Below are 18,199 nucleotides of genomic sequence, written 5' to 3'. Positions count from 1 at the left end.
CAATGTTGATATGTAACTCTTTATCTGTAGAAATAAGAGTATTATTTGAGGGTGTAGACAAAATACTTACATGCAACTTGCTTTCTTTTTCTTTTAAGCTAAGTAACAGGATTTTTGGATAGAGTATGTAGACTTTTTAAACTGCTAAGTAATATTTAATAGCGTTGTATACCAAAATTTATTTAGCTATTCTCTCATTGTGGGACATTCTGGATGTTTCCTTTTTGGTGTTACAGTGTTGCAAGACAGCATTCTCACATATGCCTATCCTTTCATGTATATTCATTTATTTATTAAATACTGATTTCTTGCCATGGCCAAGCACTGTTTGAGGCAGTAGGAATTAATAGAGCAAAATTGAAAAAGGTTTATCATATCACAGAGCTTATATTCTAGTAAGAAGAATAGGTATAAAAACTTGAATTTATAATAAAATATCAATTAGCAGTAAATACTTCGAAGAAAAATACGACAAGTAAGGGGATATAAAGTGTTGGAGGACAAGGGCTGCACCTTTGAATATACTGGTCAGTGATGGTTTCCATGTGGAGGGGATGCTTGAGCAGTGATTTAAGTGAAGTGAGGGAATGAACAAGGGGAAGATCTGGGGTAAGAGCATCCCACACAGAGGAAACAACAAGTGTGAAAGACCTGATGAAGGGCTAGGCCTTGGGATGTTTGAAGAACAGCTGGAACACATGTGTCTAAGGAGAAGAAGAAGAATGTTAGATGAAGTCATGGAGGTCATTAGCTAAAATATTTACATCTGTGCTGTCTAGTGTAGCAGTAGCTATGAGCCACATGCAGTTATTGAGTTCTTGAAACATGACTTTCTGAATTGATAAACACTGGATTTCTAAGACTCACTACCCAAAAAAGAATGAAATATCTCATTAATAACATTTTTATGTCAATTATATGTTGAAGTAGTATTTTGGACATACTGAGTTGAATAAAATACATTATTTGACCTGTTTTTGTTTTTTTTTTTAATGTGGCTACTACAAATTTAAAACTTATGTATGTGACATGTTTCTATTGGACAGTGCTAGTTTAGGTTCTTGAAATGCATGGAAAGACATTTTGAATTTTTTTTTTTTTAAGTTTATTTTTAGAGGGACATAGCACGCGTGGGGAAGGGGCACAAAGAGAAGGAGGGGTAGAGAGAGAATCCCAAGCAAGCTCTGCATTGTCAGTGCAGTGCCCTATGCAGGGCTTGAACCCATGAAACTGTGAGATCATGACCTGAGCCAAAACCAGGAGTTGGACAGTTAACCCACTGAGCTACCCAAGCACCCCATGGAAGGACATTTTTATTAAATGTGATAGATGTTAGAAAATATTAGGCAGGGGAATGAAGTGGTAAATGTACTTTTAAAGAATCATTCCACTTTGGTTATTCTAATGAGAATAGAAAATAGAGAACTAAGTAAAAGCAAGGAAAACCAATTAGGAGGCTATTGCAACATTCCAGATAAGAAGTAATAATAATGGTAAAGATGGTGGGAGCATGTGGGATTTTGGGGGGTTTTTTGGTTTTTTTGGGTTTTTTTTAGAGGGCAAGTTGGGGAGAGGGGCAGAGAGAATCTTAAGGGCCTCAGCACGGAGCCCAACGCAGGTCTCGATTCCACAATCCTGGGATCATGACTCGAGCTGAAATCAAGAGTCGATGCTCAATCCCCAGGTACTCCAGGATAATTTTTGAAGCTAAAATTCAGTCAGTGCCAAGCCGACTTCCTAATAGTTTGAATAATGGGCTGTGAAGGAAAGTGCAACCAAAGACGATGGACAGTAATAATATTTACTGAGTTCTGAGAGAACTGGGGATAAAGAAGTAAAGTTTTGTTGTAGATATATTATTTTTAATAAACTAAACTTTTTATTGAAATATAACATAGCATACCAAAAGCTACATAAAATGTAAGTGTAGCTCAATGTTTTCCCAAAGTGAATTCCCCTATGTAAACAGCCCTCAGAATAAACAAAACAAACACTATACTGGTAGCTCCCACTTGTGATCATAAAACTCCATAAATTAGTGGTGGTATTCATTGCAGTTTTGAGGTCCCAGAGCTATAGGATTTTTTACATTGTGCTCTAGAATTGAGAAACTTGGAAAATTATCAAAGGTGTGTCTAAAAGGTTAAGGGTGGGGCGTCTGGGTGGCTCAGTCGGTTAAGCATCAGACTTCAGGTCATGCATGATCTCATAGCTCGTGAGTTGGGGTCCCACATGCTTCTGATTCTGTGTCTCCCTTTCTCTGCCCCCAACCCCCAGCTCACATACACACACACACACACACACACACACACTCTGTCTCTCTCTCTCTCTCTTAAACATTTAAAAAAAAGTTAAAAAATAAAAGGCTAAGAGTAACTAGGGATTTTTCTGACCTGTCATAAATGATGCCTGGTTTTCCAACTGGGAGTTTGTTTTCAAGAATTCAGTACTGTATGTAGGAAATTAACTGTAATTATAAGCTATTTGGGGCAGTATTACCTATACCATAGTAATCATTTTGTAATAATAGAAATCTCCAACTGGGATATTGTGGTTAAACAAGTAGCTGTAGAAGTTTCTTTGGAGGAAAATAAATCATTAATATTTCTCTTCTCTTCCTCCACCCCCAAAAGTAGAGAAGAAGGCCTACAAAAATTATTTTGAAGATAAAGGATAATCAGGTACTAAGTAGTTTTTAAGATAAGATAGTTTCCTCAGATTTATGGATTCAACATACCCTCAATTTCAAGTGTGCAGGAATTGAAATTCTATACAAGTAAACACTTAATGCAACAAACTTGGCAAGATCCTAAAATTACTAAGTTTTTTTTTTTTTTTAATTTTTTTTTTTTTCAACATTTTTTATTTATTTTTGGGACAGAGAGAGACAGAGCATGAACGGGGGAGGGGCAGAGAGAGAGGGAGACACAGAATCGGAAACAGGCTCCAGGCTCCGAGCCATCAGCCCAGAGCCCGACGCGGGGCTCGAACTCACGGACCGCGAGATCGTGACCTGGCTGAAGTCGGACGCCTAACCGACTGCACCACCCAGGCGCCCCACTAAGTTTTTTTTGTTGTTTCATTGTTTTCAGGAAGTCTATGTAGCCTACTGGAGGATTGAAAGTTTAGACTTTTTGCTTTGTTTCATGTGAAACAAATTCTAATATCTATTTTACCTGTTAGAAATAAAATTGAGAAGTCATGAGAAAATGGTATTTTCCCCCTTTCCCATACAGTAATGCCAAAAGTGAATATGCAACACTTGGGTTGAATTTTAATGCAATATAATCTATCTTTTGTGTAATTTAACCCCCAATTTATGTGTTTGGGGTCTGTAAAATTGATAAGGGATAGTAGATATATAAACCTACATATGTGATGAAATTTTGTAGAGCTAAATAACAGGCACAAAGATGAGTGCCAGTAAAACGGAAATGTGAATGGAATAAAGGATTATATCAATGTTGTTCTGCTTTTATGCTACAGTTGTGCTATTATACAACAGTTTTCTAAAATGTTATCATTGGAGGAAAATGGGTAAAGTACACACTGTATATTATTTCTTACAATCTACATTGAAGCTACCTAAAAATTGATAAAAGGAGGAATCTATTTAGGATGGAGAATACAGATTTTTCACAGCTTCACGGGACCTTTTGCAGAGCTACCAGCTTAGGATAATTTTCAGAAAAGCGTATACATTTCAATCTCTATTCTGAGCCGATGAAACTGTCATTTTTATAGTCCATAATTTTGGATGCTGTTTAAACTAAGTACCTTTGTTTCTTCTGCTCTTCACCTTAACCTGTCATTTCCCATCAGGAATCATGATTGAAACATCTAAGTCCTTCAGATAAATGCCTTAGCAAAAGAATGTTAAATAATAGCTATCTGCTATATAGATAAAAGTATTCACACAGAGTAGTATGTCACCTATTGGTATTTTTTGTCTACACTAGTATATCGCTATAGGCTCTTGCTCATGATCAGAAAATAGCCTCATATGTAATGTGCTTTTACTCAGGAAGGAAACCTACTATATATTTCTATCATTAAAATATCCCACTTTCTTCCTTGATAACTTATTTTTGGTATTTTTTAGGAATTTGAATGTTCTTCTTTTTTAAACACCATTGTAATCAAAACTTTTGTTTTTGTTTCCAAGGAGCAAGAGGGTTGGATCAGTCTGTCCTTGATTTTTCTCTATTTAATCTTGTGGAGTTCACTCATCATACAGACAATACAATTTTCTGTTTGAGTGGCAATGTATGTTCAGTTGTTAAAATAAAAGTTTTATTATATTATGGCTAAGGCCTTTCTTTTATGTCTTTTTCTATTTGCTTCACAAAATGCAATCTACTCCCCCCACCCCCCAGAAAGAATCTATATTTTCATGGAAGTAAATATCAAAATAAGTTCAACTAAATTTCTAGTTTATGCTCCAGAATTTTTTCCCCAGAAATTCATAAAAAATTTTTTTTGCTGTTTTGGTCTGTTTGCCTGAAACTGCATTTTATTCATAGATTGAAGTATTGGAGCCATGGGAATAAAGGTTCAGCGTCCTCGATGTTTTTTTGACATTGCCATTAATAATCAACCTGGTAAGAAAATTAGTATTCCTATATAACATTTATAAATGAATATTTAATATTTTAAATTGGTAAAGTATAAACCAGCTTCTTTCTTTTTCAGCTGGAAGAGTTGTCTTTGAATTATTTTCTGATGTGTGCCCCAAAACATGCGAGAACTTTCGTTGTCTTTGTACAGGTTTGTTGACATTTTCAGTTGCCCTGATGCTAGTCCCATTTGACTATGGTTTTAATTTTCTTATTTAACAGATTTTAGATTTCCCCATGCAGATTATGTACCATTGCCCAGGATGTGAAAGTAATTCTTAGAAATACTACTTAGTTGAGAGTGAGTGAGAGAGCACATAATTGGGGGAGAGGAGCAGAAGGAGAGGGAGAGGAAGAGAGAGAGAGAGAATCTTAAGCAGGCTCCATGCTCAGCACAGAGCTTGATGCAAGGCTCAATCCCATGACCCCTTGGGGTAATGACCTGAGCTGAAATCAAGTGTCGAATTCTCAACTGACTGAGTCACCTAGGTGCCCCTAGAAATACTACTTGCAATGGGCTTTTATCTGAGATTGATTTCTACATTTCTACACTCTCCAGAAAAACACTGGTGATTTTTAAATGAACTTAAAAAAAAATTCACAATCTACATAGTTCAAGAGAGGTATATTTTACAGGGAAAAGCTTTCCTCATTAATTTTTCTTTAATACTGCCTGCTTGATTTTTTTCCTACTAAATGGCTTACTAATTTTTCTTCTCTGTAGGTGAAAAGGGGACAGGGAAATCAACTCAGAAACCATTACATTATAAGAGTTGTCTCTTTCACAGAGTTGTCAAGGATTTTATGGTTCAAGGTGGTGACTTCAGTGAAGGTAAGACTTTGAATCCCACAAAAGAAAATCATAATACTTTGTTAGGTATCATAGACCTTAAAGTTAGACAAGTCTCTAGAAGTACTCACAGACAAAAAGAAGGAGGCACATAGGAGATTTTACTTTTGATGCATGAATTAATTTCATAAATGTGCTTCTGAATTAAAAAACACTATTCATCTCGTAGTAATTTGTCAGTGTGTGTGTTTGGTTTTGTCAAAACTAGTAATCCTTAACTATAATATAGTTTTTACCTATACTTTTAAATTGTAAAAACACTGAAATTGTATTTTTAAAGACATTTTGGGAAAAAATCTAATTTTTGTTCAAAGATCTACATAATCACTAGAATCTGAGTGTTCTTTTTTCCACAAATCTTAATAGAGACTTTGTCACATTCTTAACTCTTGTATCATAGAGAAAAGAAAGTAATTTGGGATCTTGTCAGTATTGACTTTAATATCTTTTATGATTTGCTGTGAACCTTTGAGTATTTTTGCTTCAAAGTCATTTAAGCACCTACTTTGTAAGAAGCATTTTGTTTAGGTGGCGCCTTCAAAGAGATTACTGTCTTGGGAGTTCAAGAGTCCATGTTTCTCATTCTTAGGGAATGGACGAGGAGGGGAATCTATTTATGGAGGATTTTTTGAAGGTAAAGATGTTTACATTTAAATTGTATTTTTAATGTTTTCTGTATTTCATTTTTCTCTATTGAATCAATAAGATTATTAAACAGTATACTAATATCCAACTACAGTCAGTGAATCCAAAAGTTAATCTTTTTGTGAAAAAATTTATATGATAGACTTTTTATAGAGGTAGGATTTTTTGTGTGTTTAGAACATTAATACATCATATTATTTGAAGGGTTTCTATGATCTATAATAAAGTCTTAGAATTATAGTGCTAGATTGGGCACTTCCACAGCTTAACCTTAATCTTTATTAAAACAGATTTAGCAATATTTCATACTAACAGTACTCGCATGTTTAGTGGGTCCATTTTTCTGTGCATTTTTTTTATTTGTTTATTTTTTAAGTTTATTTATTTTGAGAGAGAAAGAGAGTGAGCATGAGCAGGGGAAGGACAGGGAGAGAGTAAGAGAAAGAGAATCCCAAGCCAGCGTGGAGCCTGATGCAAGGGCTTGAACCCAGAAACCGTGAGATCATGACCTGAGCCGAAACCATAAGTCAGATGCTTAACCAACTGCGCCACCCAGGCTCCCCTTCTGTGCACTTTAAAAAAAAAAAAAAAATCCCGGGGCGCCTGGGTGGCGCAGTCGGTTAAGCGTCCGACTTCAGCCAGGTCACGATCTTGCGGTCCGTGAGTTCGAGCCCCGCGTCAGGCTCTGGGCTGATGGCTCAGAGCCTGGAGCCTGTTTCCGATTCTGTGTCTCCCTCTCTCTCTGCCCCTCCCCTGTTCATGCTCTGTCTCTCTCTGTCCCAAAAATAAATAAAAAACGTTGAAAAAAAAAATTAAAAAAAAAAAATCCCTTTGATATTTTAAACTTTGGATAATGTTTTTCTCAAATTAAAATTTTCTCTCTGGAATTTTTTTATTAATGTGAAGATTATTTGAAAGACTATAAACATGAATGTGGAAATAATTTCGTATTTCATATTTTTCACTTCAGGAATTCAGTAAAATTTTATTTCACGTTCTACTTGGGTGGTTCTCATATTCGAATCCAAGATTGGAAAGCAAGCTACTCTTTGCAATAAATGATGCTGTGGCAGAGATTAAGTTAATGAGTGCCTCTCTGTGGTTAAAATAACCATATGTGCTTTTTTGTGCTCAGAAAAGAAACAGAGGAAGTGTAAAAGAATCCTATCTGGTTTCTTTCTCTTCCTTTTTTAGGAACGTTTTATTTTTTTGTTTGAATAAGCAAAGAAAATTGTGTTGTCTTTTCCAAAATGATATAAAAGACAAGTAAATGCAAATGGAAAGAAAGGGGGGGTGATAATAGTATTTGAATTTATACCAAGGGATTGAAAATTAGATGTTTTAATCTAAAAAGGTGGAAGAAGGAATTGGTTAATATTTGATTCTTTCTTCTTTTAACCTTTTATCTAAATTTTGTCTGGTGCTACAGAGCACATATGAAAATAAGATATGAAGAGTGAAAATGAAATTTTTTGGAGTTTATGCCTATAATATAACTGAAAATTTCGCTTCTCTGTAGATGAGAGTTTTGCTGTTAAACACAACAAAGAATTTCTCTTGTCTATGGCCAACAGAGGGAAGGACACAAATGGTTCACAGTTCTTCATGTAAGTATTTATGCTGTGATCATTTAAAATATCCCTTTTTTGGTGTGTCATTTCTCATTGATTGGTAATAAATAGGAGAGGGATCCATAATGGGGAAAATTTTTGAAGGAAGGGGAACAGTGAATTGTTGGAGAGAGTAAAATTGTTAAAAGTGAAATTGAACTGTACTGCTTAAGTTTCCAAATGATGAAGACTTGTCAAAACGACACAGGAGCCAGACTGAAGGGGTAAGGTTCCCCCTGGCCAGATTAGGAAAATTTGAGCATCAAAATAAATAATGATAGTATCGGATTATTAAATAAAATAGAAATCCAGCAGCCCGTACAGGTATAAATAATAAATGAATAAATAACAAGGGAGAAGACAAAGCTCTTTCTTAGTAGAATGTCAGCTAATAAATTTAAAAGGAATGATAGAGGGGCGCCTGGGTGGCTCAGTCGGTTGAGCGGCCGACTTCGGCTCAGGTCATGATCTCACGGTCCGTGGGTTCGAGCCCCGCGTCGGGCTCTGTGCTGACAGCTCAGAGCCTGGAGCTTGTTTCGGATTCTGTGTCTCCCTCTCTCTGACCCTCCCCCGTTCATGCTCTGTCTCTCTCTGTCTCAAAAATAAATAAACGTTAAAAAAAATTAAAAAAAAAAAAAAAAAAAGAATGATAGAAAAGTCACCATTTTGCAGTCATCTCCATAATGACTGATTGAGGAAAGAATTATCTATTTAGAGCACAAGTTTAATAATAAGAATATTTGCAGAGTATCTCTTTATAAATTACTTGTTTACAAAGAATGAAATGCAGTTGATTCTCATTATTCAAAGATTCTATATTTGTGAATTTGCGTACTTCCTAAAAATTATTTATAGCTCCAAAGTGGGTACTGCTAATGCTTCCAATTCTGAACCCCAAAAAGTTTTGGGCAGGACTCTTCAACAGTGCATATTTTTTATCACGTCCTATCGGTACAGATTTGCTCTCCTCCTCAATAGACTCTCCTTGTCTCAGAAGAACTTAATCTGTAAGCACCATATGGCTTATTCCAGTGATTTACTATTCCATATTTGTAATTCCCGTCTTCAATAGTGAAAAACCTGGCTCCCATTATCTTCAGAATTTCTACCCATTTGCTGAATTCTACTTAAAAACTTGCTATTCTATTCTATGAAAAGTAACCTACTAACTAGAGTTGCTATTTACTTATAGTTATTTTTGTTTTTAGACCGAGGGTATGTAGTTAAAATACTGTGTTTAAAAGTGGCTCAGTTGGGGCGCCTGGGTGGCGCAGTCGGTTAAGCATCCGACTTCAGCCAGGTCACGATCTCGCGGTCCGTGGGTTCGAGCCCCGCGTCAGGCTCTGGGCTGATGGCTCAGAGCCTGGAGCCTGTTTCCGATTCTGTGTCTCCCTCTCTCTCTCTGCCCCTCCCCCGTTCATGCTCTGTCTCTCTCTGTCCCAAAAATAAATAAAAAACATTGAAAAAAAAAATTAAAAAAAAAAAAGTGGCTCAGGGTAGTGCCTTTTGGTGTGAATTTTGTGTGGTTTTGGTGTGAATTTTGTGTGGTTTTGTGGCTCAAAATATGTTAGGTTGATTTGTGTATGATTATATTTTGTTCTCTCACCATGATTAGTTTTTAGTTTTTGTTTTTTTTTTTAAGTTTATAAAACGTGATTCAAAAAGAATACCTCTTAAGTATCGCTCCCACCTAACTTTTCACTCCATTGCCATTCCCCGTTTTTTCATCCCATTCCCATCCATCCATATTAGTAACCAAACCTTATTAGTTTCTGGCTTATCTTCCTCTATTTCTTTTTACAAAAATAAGCACAGATACATATATATTTTTTTTATTTTCCTTTTTTTCTTATACAACAGATAGCATACTACATACAGTGTTTTTTGTTCTTTTCACTTAGCCATATATCCTGGAAATCACTCCATATCAGTTCATAGAGATCCTTTCCATTTATCTTGCAGCTGCATATTACTCTGGTGTGTGAATAGACTCTAGTTCATTCAACTAATTGCCTTTTTAAGGCAATTAATTGTCTTTCTGATTTTTTAAATGAAAACAATTTATATCATGTTGGTCGTAGAAAAATAAGAACACAGATAAATAGAAGAAAAAATTCCTGTCCCCAGAATGTCTTTCTCTGCAACAAAAATGTAACCTAAATGTTGCATATACTCTATAAACAACTTTGGATACAATATAAATCTCTGCACATAGCTAAGTATTAATATTTTGATAGCTATACATGAATCCATTGGTTGAATGTACTATGCTTTATTTGTCTAATTTTTTTTTAAGTTTATTTATTTATTCTGGGAGAGACCAAGAGAGTGAGCATGCAGGGGAGGGACAGAGAGAGGGAGAGAGAATCCCGAGCAGGCTTTGCAGGATCAGTGCAGAGCCTGATGCAGGACTTGAACCTACAAAACCGTGAGATCATGACCTAAGCTGAAATCAAGAGTTGGATGCTTAACTGACTGAGCCACCGAGGACCCTCTTTATTTATCTAAATTTTGAACATTTGGCTTGCTTCCTGGTTTTCAAACTGCTGCAGTGAACATTGTTGTACCTATTGTTTGAAGCATTTTTAACTATTTTACATAAGTTGCTAGAAGTTTACTAGTGAAATGTTTACATATTTTTAAGTCTTTCTATATATATATATTGCTATATAATGTACTCTAGTATCAACAGTATAGTATGCAAGTTCCAGTGTCACCAGATCCTTAACAACACTGTTATCATTTGTTTGTTTTTAAATTAAAACCCTTCCTGTGCTATCCAAAACTTCTCTGTTAAGTTTATGTAATCCTTCACGTATATTCTCAGAATCTTCACTCTATGTGTTGATTTTTCCCTTATCTCTCTTAATTTCTAGGTAACCCTTCTTTAACTTGTGTTTTGTTTTTATTGTTTTTAAAGGAGACAACTTCAGTTTTTTAATCTTAAAAAACTTTTTTATTGTGGCAACATATGTGATATGAAATTTGCCATTTTAATCATTTTTAAATGTATAATTTAATGGTATTAATTATATTCACAATATTGTGCCACTGTCACCACTGTTTCCAAAATGGTTTCATTGTCCCAGAAACCCATTTCTTTTTACCCTCAGCCCCTGGTAACCTCTATTCTGTTTTCTGTCTCCATGAATTTCCTATTCTAGATATACAAGCAGGGGCGCCTGGGTGGCTCAGTCGGTTGAGTGTCCAACTTCGGCTCAGGTCATGATCTCACAGTTAGTGAGTTTGAGCCTCACGTTGGGCTCTGTGCTGACAGCTCAGAGCCTGCAGCCTGCTTCACATTCTGTGTCTCCCTCTCTGCCCCATCCCCACTCATGCTCAGTCTCTCTCTGTCTTAAAAATAAATAAAACATTTAAAAAAATTTTTTTAGATCCACAAGCAGAATCATGCAATATTTGTCTATGGTTAACTCTGTGAGGAACCATTAAACTGTTTTCCACAGTGGTTGCATCATTTTATATTCCTGTCAGCACTGTACAAGAGTTCTCGTTTTTCTGCTCCTCTTCAATACACTTTTTCACCAATTCGAGAATGACCATGAAAACGCAGAGTATTGGTTTAGGGGTTATAAATGAATTCTAGTGAGGAAATGAATTTGTAAGTTATGGAATCTGTGAAGTGAGGTTTGACTAAATCTAGATACAAAATATATGTTGAATGTAACATGTAATACAAATACACATAGGGTATACACAATGGTTTTTACATCTCTAAATAGTTTAAGCAACTTCAGGTGAACATATCTGTTGTAGGAAGAAAACAGTAAGGGGTTAGTTTTACATGTAAGGTGAACTTATGAAAATACATGAACATGTTTGAATTTTTGTTAATTAGTATCATGTGGGCTTTAACTAAAGGTTAGCTTAGATTGTGTTCCTTCTTCCAAATTTCTAGTGCCTTTTCAAAAACTTTTTTTAATGTTTATTTTTGAGAGAGACAGAGTGCAGGTGGGGGAGGGGCAGAGAGGGAGGGAGACACGGAGTCTGAAGCAGGCTCCAGGCTCTGAACTGTCAGCACAGAGCCCAGTGTGGGGCTCCCAACTGATGACTCAGGAGATCATGACCTGAGCTCAAGTCGGACACTTAACCGACTGAGCCACCCAGACACCCCATCTAATGCCTTGTTTGATAAGATTCTTTAACATAATAAATGATATACAGTGTCCATCTTCATTCTACACCAATACCAATCTTCTAAACTACAAAGATTTTAAGTTTGGTGTGGAGTAGAAAAAAAGATTTTACAAAATTACTTCATTTGCAGGACTTTTTGCTTATTTTCAATTTTGTCAAAAGTTTTAATCCAGATTTCTTCAATGTGAAGTTTGTTTGTATATCAGGGAAAATAAACTCGAAGGTCTTTGGATCTTCGGTAACATAAGCCAGTAAAGCCTGCTGGGACAAGAATCTAAACTGATAATCCATGTATTAAAAAGATAGGGATAGTCAGCCCGGCATTCCAGAAGGTCTGAATTCTGGGTTTTTGAGTGAAAGTATCCAAAACTTTTAATGTTGGTAACTAATTAAAATTTTTACAAACACTATATGGACCATTTCTGTTCTAGTCAACAGAACACATGTGAGGCCCATCTGAATATATACAGTAAGTCCCCTTTTATTCACGGGAAGTACGTTTCAAAGATTCCCCCCAGTGGATGCCTGAAACTTCATATAGTACTGAACTCTCTATATATTACATGTTTTCCTATATAGACATGCCTGTGATAAAGTTTAATTTACAATTTAGGGATAATAAGAGATTAACAACAATAGCAAAAAGAACAATACACTGTAACAAAAGTTATGTGAACGTGGTCTCTATCGGAATCTCTTACTGTATTGTACTTACCCTTCTTATGATGTGAGATGATAAAATGCCTACCTGATGAGATGAAGTGAGGTGAATAACAGGCATTGTGGTGTAGTGTTAAGTTACTTTTGAACTGATAGTATGTCAGATGGAGGATCATCTGCTTCTAGACTGGACTGACCACAGGTTACCATAGGTGACTGAAACTGTGGAAAACAAAACCACAGTTATGCAGTTGATCTATGCTTTAACTGTTTAAAATGTTAAGGTTGTGGGGCGCCTGGGTGGCGCAGTCGATTAAGCGTCCGACTTCAGCCAGGTCACGATCTCGCGGTCCGTGGGTTTGAGCCCCGCGTCGGGCTCTGGGCTGATGGCTCGGAGCCTGGAGCCTGTTTCCGATTCTGTGTCTCCCTCTCTCTCTGCCCCTCCCCTGTTCATGCTCTGTCTCTCTCTGTCCCAAAAATAAATAAAAGTAAAAAAAAAAATTGTTTAAAATGTTAAGGTTGAAAAGCACTATTGTTAAACCCATAAACTAGTGGAATCTTTTGTTAAATTGTGGTCTGTTCATACAATAGAATTTATAAAAACCATAGAACATTCTACATGTTCAGTAAGAACCCAGGCACATGCAAGAAACGTGGATGAATGGAAATAACACCAAAATGTCAACTTTAGTTAATGTGTAAGTTCTCAGCAATGAGTGGTATTACTTTCATGATCAGAATGAGTTTTTGAAAATACATTATGTAGAAGGCATCTTGAATTTTTTCTGTTCGACTTAAGGTTAATGTAATAAAATTCTATTATGTTAAAATAGCATGTGATTTCTTTGTATGCAGCTTTGTTTCCAATGCAGTTATTTTCTTTTCCTTTTTAGAGATGCTAACTTTGTTTTTCTCTGACTTTGTTTTTATTCTTCTATCTGATGACTTCCAAAGAACAACGAAGCCAACTCCTCATTTAGATGGGTAAAGATTATTTTAATTTATTTTTTGACCACTTTAAATTAATGTTAAAATTAAAAGCTTTTGTTTAATCATCTTTACTTTACTCTTTAGGCATCATGTTGTTTTTGGGCAAGTGATATCTGGCCAAGAAGTTGTAAGAGAGATAGAAAATCAGAAAACAGATGCAGCTAGCAAACCATTTGCTGAGGTGCGGATACTCAGTTGTGGAGAGCTAATTCCCAAATCTAAAGGTAAAAACAAGCACATATTTCTGATAATTCTTATGCATGCTAAACGATCAGAGACATTCTAAATTGTTGGTGTGAAATTCATACTAATGTGAATATATATATGAGGCATTTGTGTTTTCTGAATGTCTTTTGTCTTCACACTTTGTTCATTTACCACGGAGTCATCTAGTTTTCCCATTAAAAAAAAAATTAATGTTTATTTACCTTTGAGAGAGAGAGGGGGAGTCACAGTGTGAGCGGGGGAGGGGCGGAGAGAGAGGGAGACACAGAATCCGGAGCAGGCGCCAGGCTCTCAGCTGTCAGTACAGAGCCCAACACAGGGCTTGAACTTACAAACCGTAAGATCATGACCTGAGCCAAAGTCAGACGCTTAACCGACTGAGCCACCCAGGTGCCCCTCTAATTCTCCCTTCTTGTTAATTTGCTATAATTTATCCTTCTCCTTCCACTTTGTTTTGGGGTTTTGTTTTGTTTTGTTTTGTTTTTTAACTGTAGTTGTATAAATAGCATGGTAAATAAATACTCTTCTAGAGAAAGACACAGTGAGGGGGCGATGACAATTGAAGAGAATAACATAAAGAAACTTCAGGGAATAATTATTTCCCTTTATGCACTACTGAGATTCAGAAGTATTTGGAATATTTGAGAAACTTCTTTACTTAGACCAGAACATTTGAAATTAACATGACCAATAGTTTGGTATGATATTATGGAACTTTGTTTACTTAATATTTTTTTGTTTACTTAATGTTTTAAGTGTTTATATTATATATGTGAAATACGTAACTGCCATTATTTTTGACAAATATTGGGTCCTTCATTACCCTAAAATTAATGGGGTGAGATTACCTGTGTAGAAAACAATAAAATAATAAATGGACTGTATTCTTCCTATTCTTACTAGTCTAGGGAATAGTATCCATACTTAGTTTTTCATGTTTAACGAATGTGAGAGTCATCTATAATCTTTTCTTTTTTTTTTTTTTTTTAATTTATTTATTTTTGAGAGAGAGAGAGACAGACAATCCCAAGCAGGCTCCATACTGTCAAGCACAGATGCACGCGGAGCTCCATTGCACAACCAAACTGAGATCATGACCTGATCCAAAGTCACAAGTCTGACACTTAAGCAACTCAGCCACCTAGGTGCCCCTATAATCCATTCTGATCCTTACAATAACTCTGTACTAATTTCTCCCATTTTACAGATGAGGATAGTCAAGAAGATTAAGGTTTTTACCACAGCAGGGAACTAAGCTTCAAACCCAAGCTTGCTGGCTCCAGATTTAGAGCCTTTTCTGTTATGTATTGCTAACTCATTAAAGTCTTTAACATTCTTTTCAGAATTGCCCTAAGTAGAACATTCTGTTCTCAAGTTTTAGGTATACTGATTTCCTTTGTGTCATTTAGAAATAGGCACATTTGTTTTCTTTTAATTTAAAAACACCCAAACTAGTCATAGAAGCTTATTTTTAATTTTCTGTTTTCTGTATTCCACTTCGATTCTGATAATTTTCTTCTCTATCATATTAAATATATATATACTTTGTAAACCATTGCAGGAATATGCTGCAGCTCATAATGGGACTGTTTATATAACTTGCTGGTATTCATAAGGCTGGCTGTCTATCTTTATGTACAAACAACATGTATAATATATGTTTTGTGTTTGTGAAGATCCAGTGAAGAATGAGATGTTACTGAGTATATCTTACATTAAAAAAAACAAAAACAGTGTATTAATGTTTGCAAATTTTACACCCTGATACTGATACTTAATCCTTAAGACTGTTAGTATCATTGGAATATTTTTGTTTAAGGCATTATTTCTTCTCACATCGTCTAGGAAATTTTTATCTCTTATTTTCTACTAAAAACTTGGGTTTTTTCTTGTACTTTATGTCTCTTGTGCCTCTTTAAGGTCTCTTGTGTTAGGATATATTCTCTGCTTATAAAAGTTAAGGATACTGTGGTATATATATTTAGAAAGAAATTGGGGTAATAAATGCACATTTTAAACCATAAGCATAGATTTTCTAATAAATTTGGTGTAAACATTCTTTTAGTAATAAAAGGTCAGTGTTTGAATTATTGCTGAAAGAATGAGAAAGTGAATGAGTGCACTCTTTGTATGTTATTATTTGTCTTCATAATGTATTTTCACATGTAGAAATAAATGCTAATTTTGCTGATGCCATTGTGACCAGACAGTTGTGCTGAAAGTTGATGTAGTGTCCTACTGTGTGTCCCTCAAACTCTTGCTAAGGAAGCATACCTTGCCCTTATCAGTTTTAGCAGGTGGGGAGGGAACATTTGGCCCTTTATTAGTGTCTGCCCAGGAGTTCATGTAAAGGTCAAGTGTGTTTTAAGCCATACTCCCATGCCTACCCTGTTCTGGTCTATACTGTGGAAATATGAAAAGATCTTTATATTTGAAGTCACAAAGTTTGGAACCTATTACCCTGCAGTCCTTTAATTACTATTCAGAACATTGGTCAGAATGGATTTTGTCATGCATCTATATAATCTTTTTTTAGGCAGAGCTGTGTCTCACATCCAATTTGTAAGTTTGATGGCCTCCTTACAGCTTTAAATTGGAAACAGTCAGAAAGCTTTATGCAACACTGTGGTGTTCATCATTATATTTAAAATCTTGTTTGAGAGATTTACACCCCAGTTTAAAAAGAAATAAATACAGAATCTTTTTTTTTTCTTTTTCTAACTTCCTGAAAGAAAACAAAAAGACTTCTGAAGAATTCTGACTGTCTGGGCCCACCTGTATATGGTCTTGGTGAGTCTGGGCAATCTTCTTGGGCCTTTATCCCTTTTGCTGTTGCAGAATTGGAAATTCTGTTTTTTTGTAGCTATTTGAATATACCTGAGAAGGTTCAGAGTTAAGAAAAAGAACCTTCCAACACATGTAGGAATGGAACACTGGAGGCTAATAAAAACTGCATTTCTGTAGAGGCTGTCAAGGGACAGAATGGAGGATGGAACATAGACCACCAAAGAATGAAACCACTACTTAAGTCAAGCTGCTTACTGATTTTTCAGGAGTTGGCATGACCTCAGGTTAAAAGAGAGGTCTGTACACACCTTGACCATGCAATAAGAGATGGGGCCATTGCTATATTACATAGAGTTTTATATTACAGAAACACAAGTGCTGAGTTACAGATGGATATACAATAGATAGTTGTATGAGTAGAAGTTTTGCCTGTATGTGGTAGGAAACATTGCCTGGCAATACACAAAAAAAAAACAGAATGGGGGAAACAGTCAGTGAATCTTGTACTCAGGAGATGGTAAAGAACACCAGAGATTCATTTATATAGTAAGAGGATCCCATTCATTGTTCTTAACCTGGAATTAGGAGCAGTGATGATGGAACTTGTGCTGGAAGATAGTGGGATGTTAAACTTAGAAACTATCTAGGAGATGAGACCAGTAATATGAAATGAAAATACCTAAAGGAGACCTATTTTAGGAATAGTTCTATTCTTTATTCTATCCTATTTGGTGATGCCCTAGAAATTGCCTTCAATATAAAGGTTTCATGTGAAATTCGTTGATATAAAATCTGTAGATCTCAAATTGAATAAGGCAGCATTTTTTTTTTTTTTTTACCTGAAATCTTTACAAGTAAAATGTTCTGGAGTTTGTTTTACTTTATCATACTAGTAGAATCAGTACCTAATTAATAAGATTACACTGTGGGGCGCCTCGGTGGCTCAGTGGGTTAAGCGTCCGACTTCGGCTCAGGTCATGATCTTGCGGTTCGTTCGTGAGTTCAAGCCCCGCGTCAGGCTCTGTGCTGACAGCTCAGAGCCTGGAGCCTGTTTCAGATTCTGTGTCTCCCTCTCTCTCTCTCTGACCCTCCCCCGTTCATGCTCTGTCTCTATCTCAAAAATAAACGTTAAAAAAAAAAAAAAAAAAGATCACACTGTACCCTACCCCACCCTCCCAAAAGGTCAGTGAATAGGTTTAGGAAATTCTTTTACATAGTGATAAGCAAATCACATAATCTAAAAAACTATCCAGAAATGGCCCACAAGTTTAAAGTGTTATTCTTTGTTATTTGTTTTCATCCATTATGATTTTTAACTTGCATTGTGGTTTTGCTTTAGGTAGTGTTTCATTTTTACCTTAAGGATACTTAAATGTTTGTTACAGATACTTTGAAATAGATTTTGTGTAAGTGGTAAGGCAAGTAGTAGGGTTTTTTGTTTGTTTTTTTGGCAGTATCCCATTATTGTCATATTTGGAAGTTTTAAAATATCTACAGTTTTTAACATTTAATATATTAATTTGGTTGAAAATTTAGAGGCCAAAAAGGATAGTCAGTCAATGAAAAGTCTTCTTCCAATCTCTGCCCATCAATTTTCATTCCCACATTTTGTATATTGGTCTAAATGTATGTGAATTTTGGTCATATAGAATAAATTCTTA

General features: G+C 35.6%; 1 protein-coding gene across 5 annotated transcripts in view; it reads left to right on the top strand.

Moving 5' to 3' along the window:
* The window catches only part of PPIG (peptidylprolyl isomerase G), a 46,338-nt gene that overhangs the window by 10,563 nt on the left and 17,576 nt on the right, over positions 1-18,199 (top strand). For 4 of the 5 annotated variants that reach the window (XM_058714645.1, XM_058714661.1, XM_058714651.1 and 1 more), the window contains 7 exons: positions 4,524-4,601; positions 4,693-4,767; positions 5,341-5,448; positions 6,056-6,100; positions 7,631-7,718; positions 13,491-13,520; positions 13,611-13,750. In XM_058714645.1, the coding sequence (XP_058570628.1) occupies positions 4,541-4,601; positions 4,693-4,767; positions 5,341-5,448; positions 6,056-6,100; positions 7,631-7,718; positions 13,491-13,520; positions 13,611-13,750 (547 nt within the window). In that variant the 5' untranslated portion in view covers positions 4,524-4,540. Of the gene's footprint in view, positions 1-2,655; positions 2,682-4,523; positions 4,602-4,692; positions 4,768-5,340; positions 5,449-6,055; positions 6,101-7,630; positions 7,719-13,490; positions 13,521-13,610; positions 13,751-18,199 lie in introns of those variants that run through there. The other variant, XM_058714680.1, reaches the window with a different exon arrangement.

The sequence above is a fragment of the Neofelis nebulosa genome, chromosome 2 (assembly GCF_028018385.1).
Source record: "Neofelis nebulosa isolate mNeoNeb1 chromosome 2, mNeoNeb1.pri, whole genome shotgun sequence".
NCBI classification, from domain to species: domain Eukaryota; kingdom Metazoa; phylum Chordata; class Mammalia; order Carnivora; family Felidae; genus Neofelis; species Neofelis nebulosa.
The sequence above is the reverse complement of the archived record's forward strand: the minus strand, read 5'-3'. Positions and strand labels throughout refer to the sequence as shown.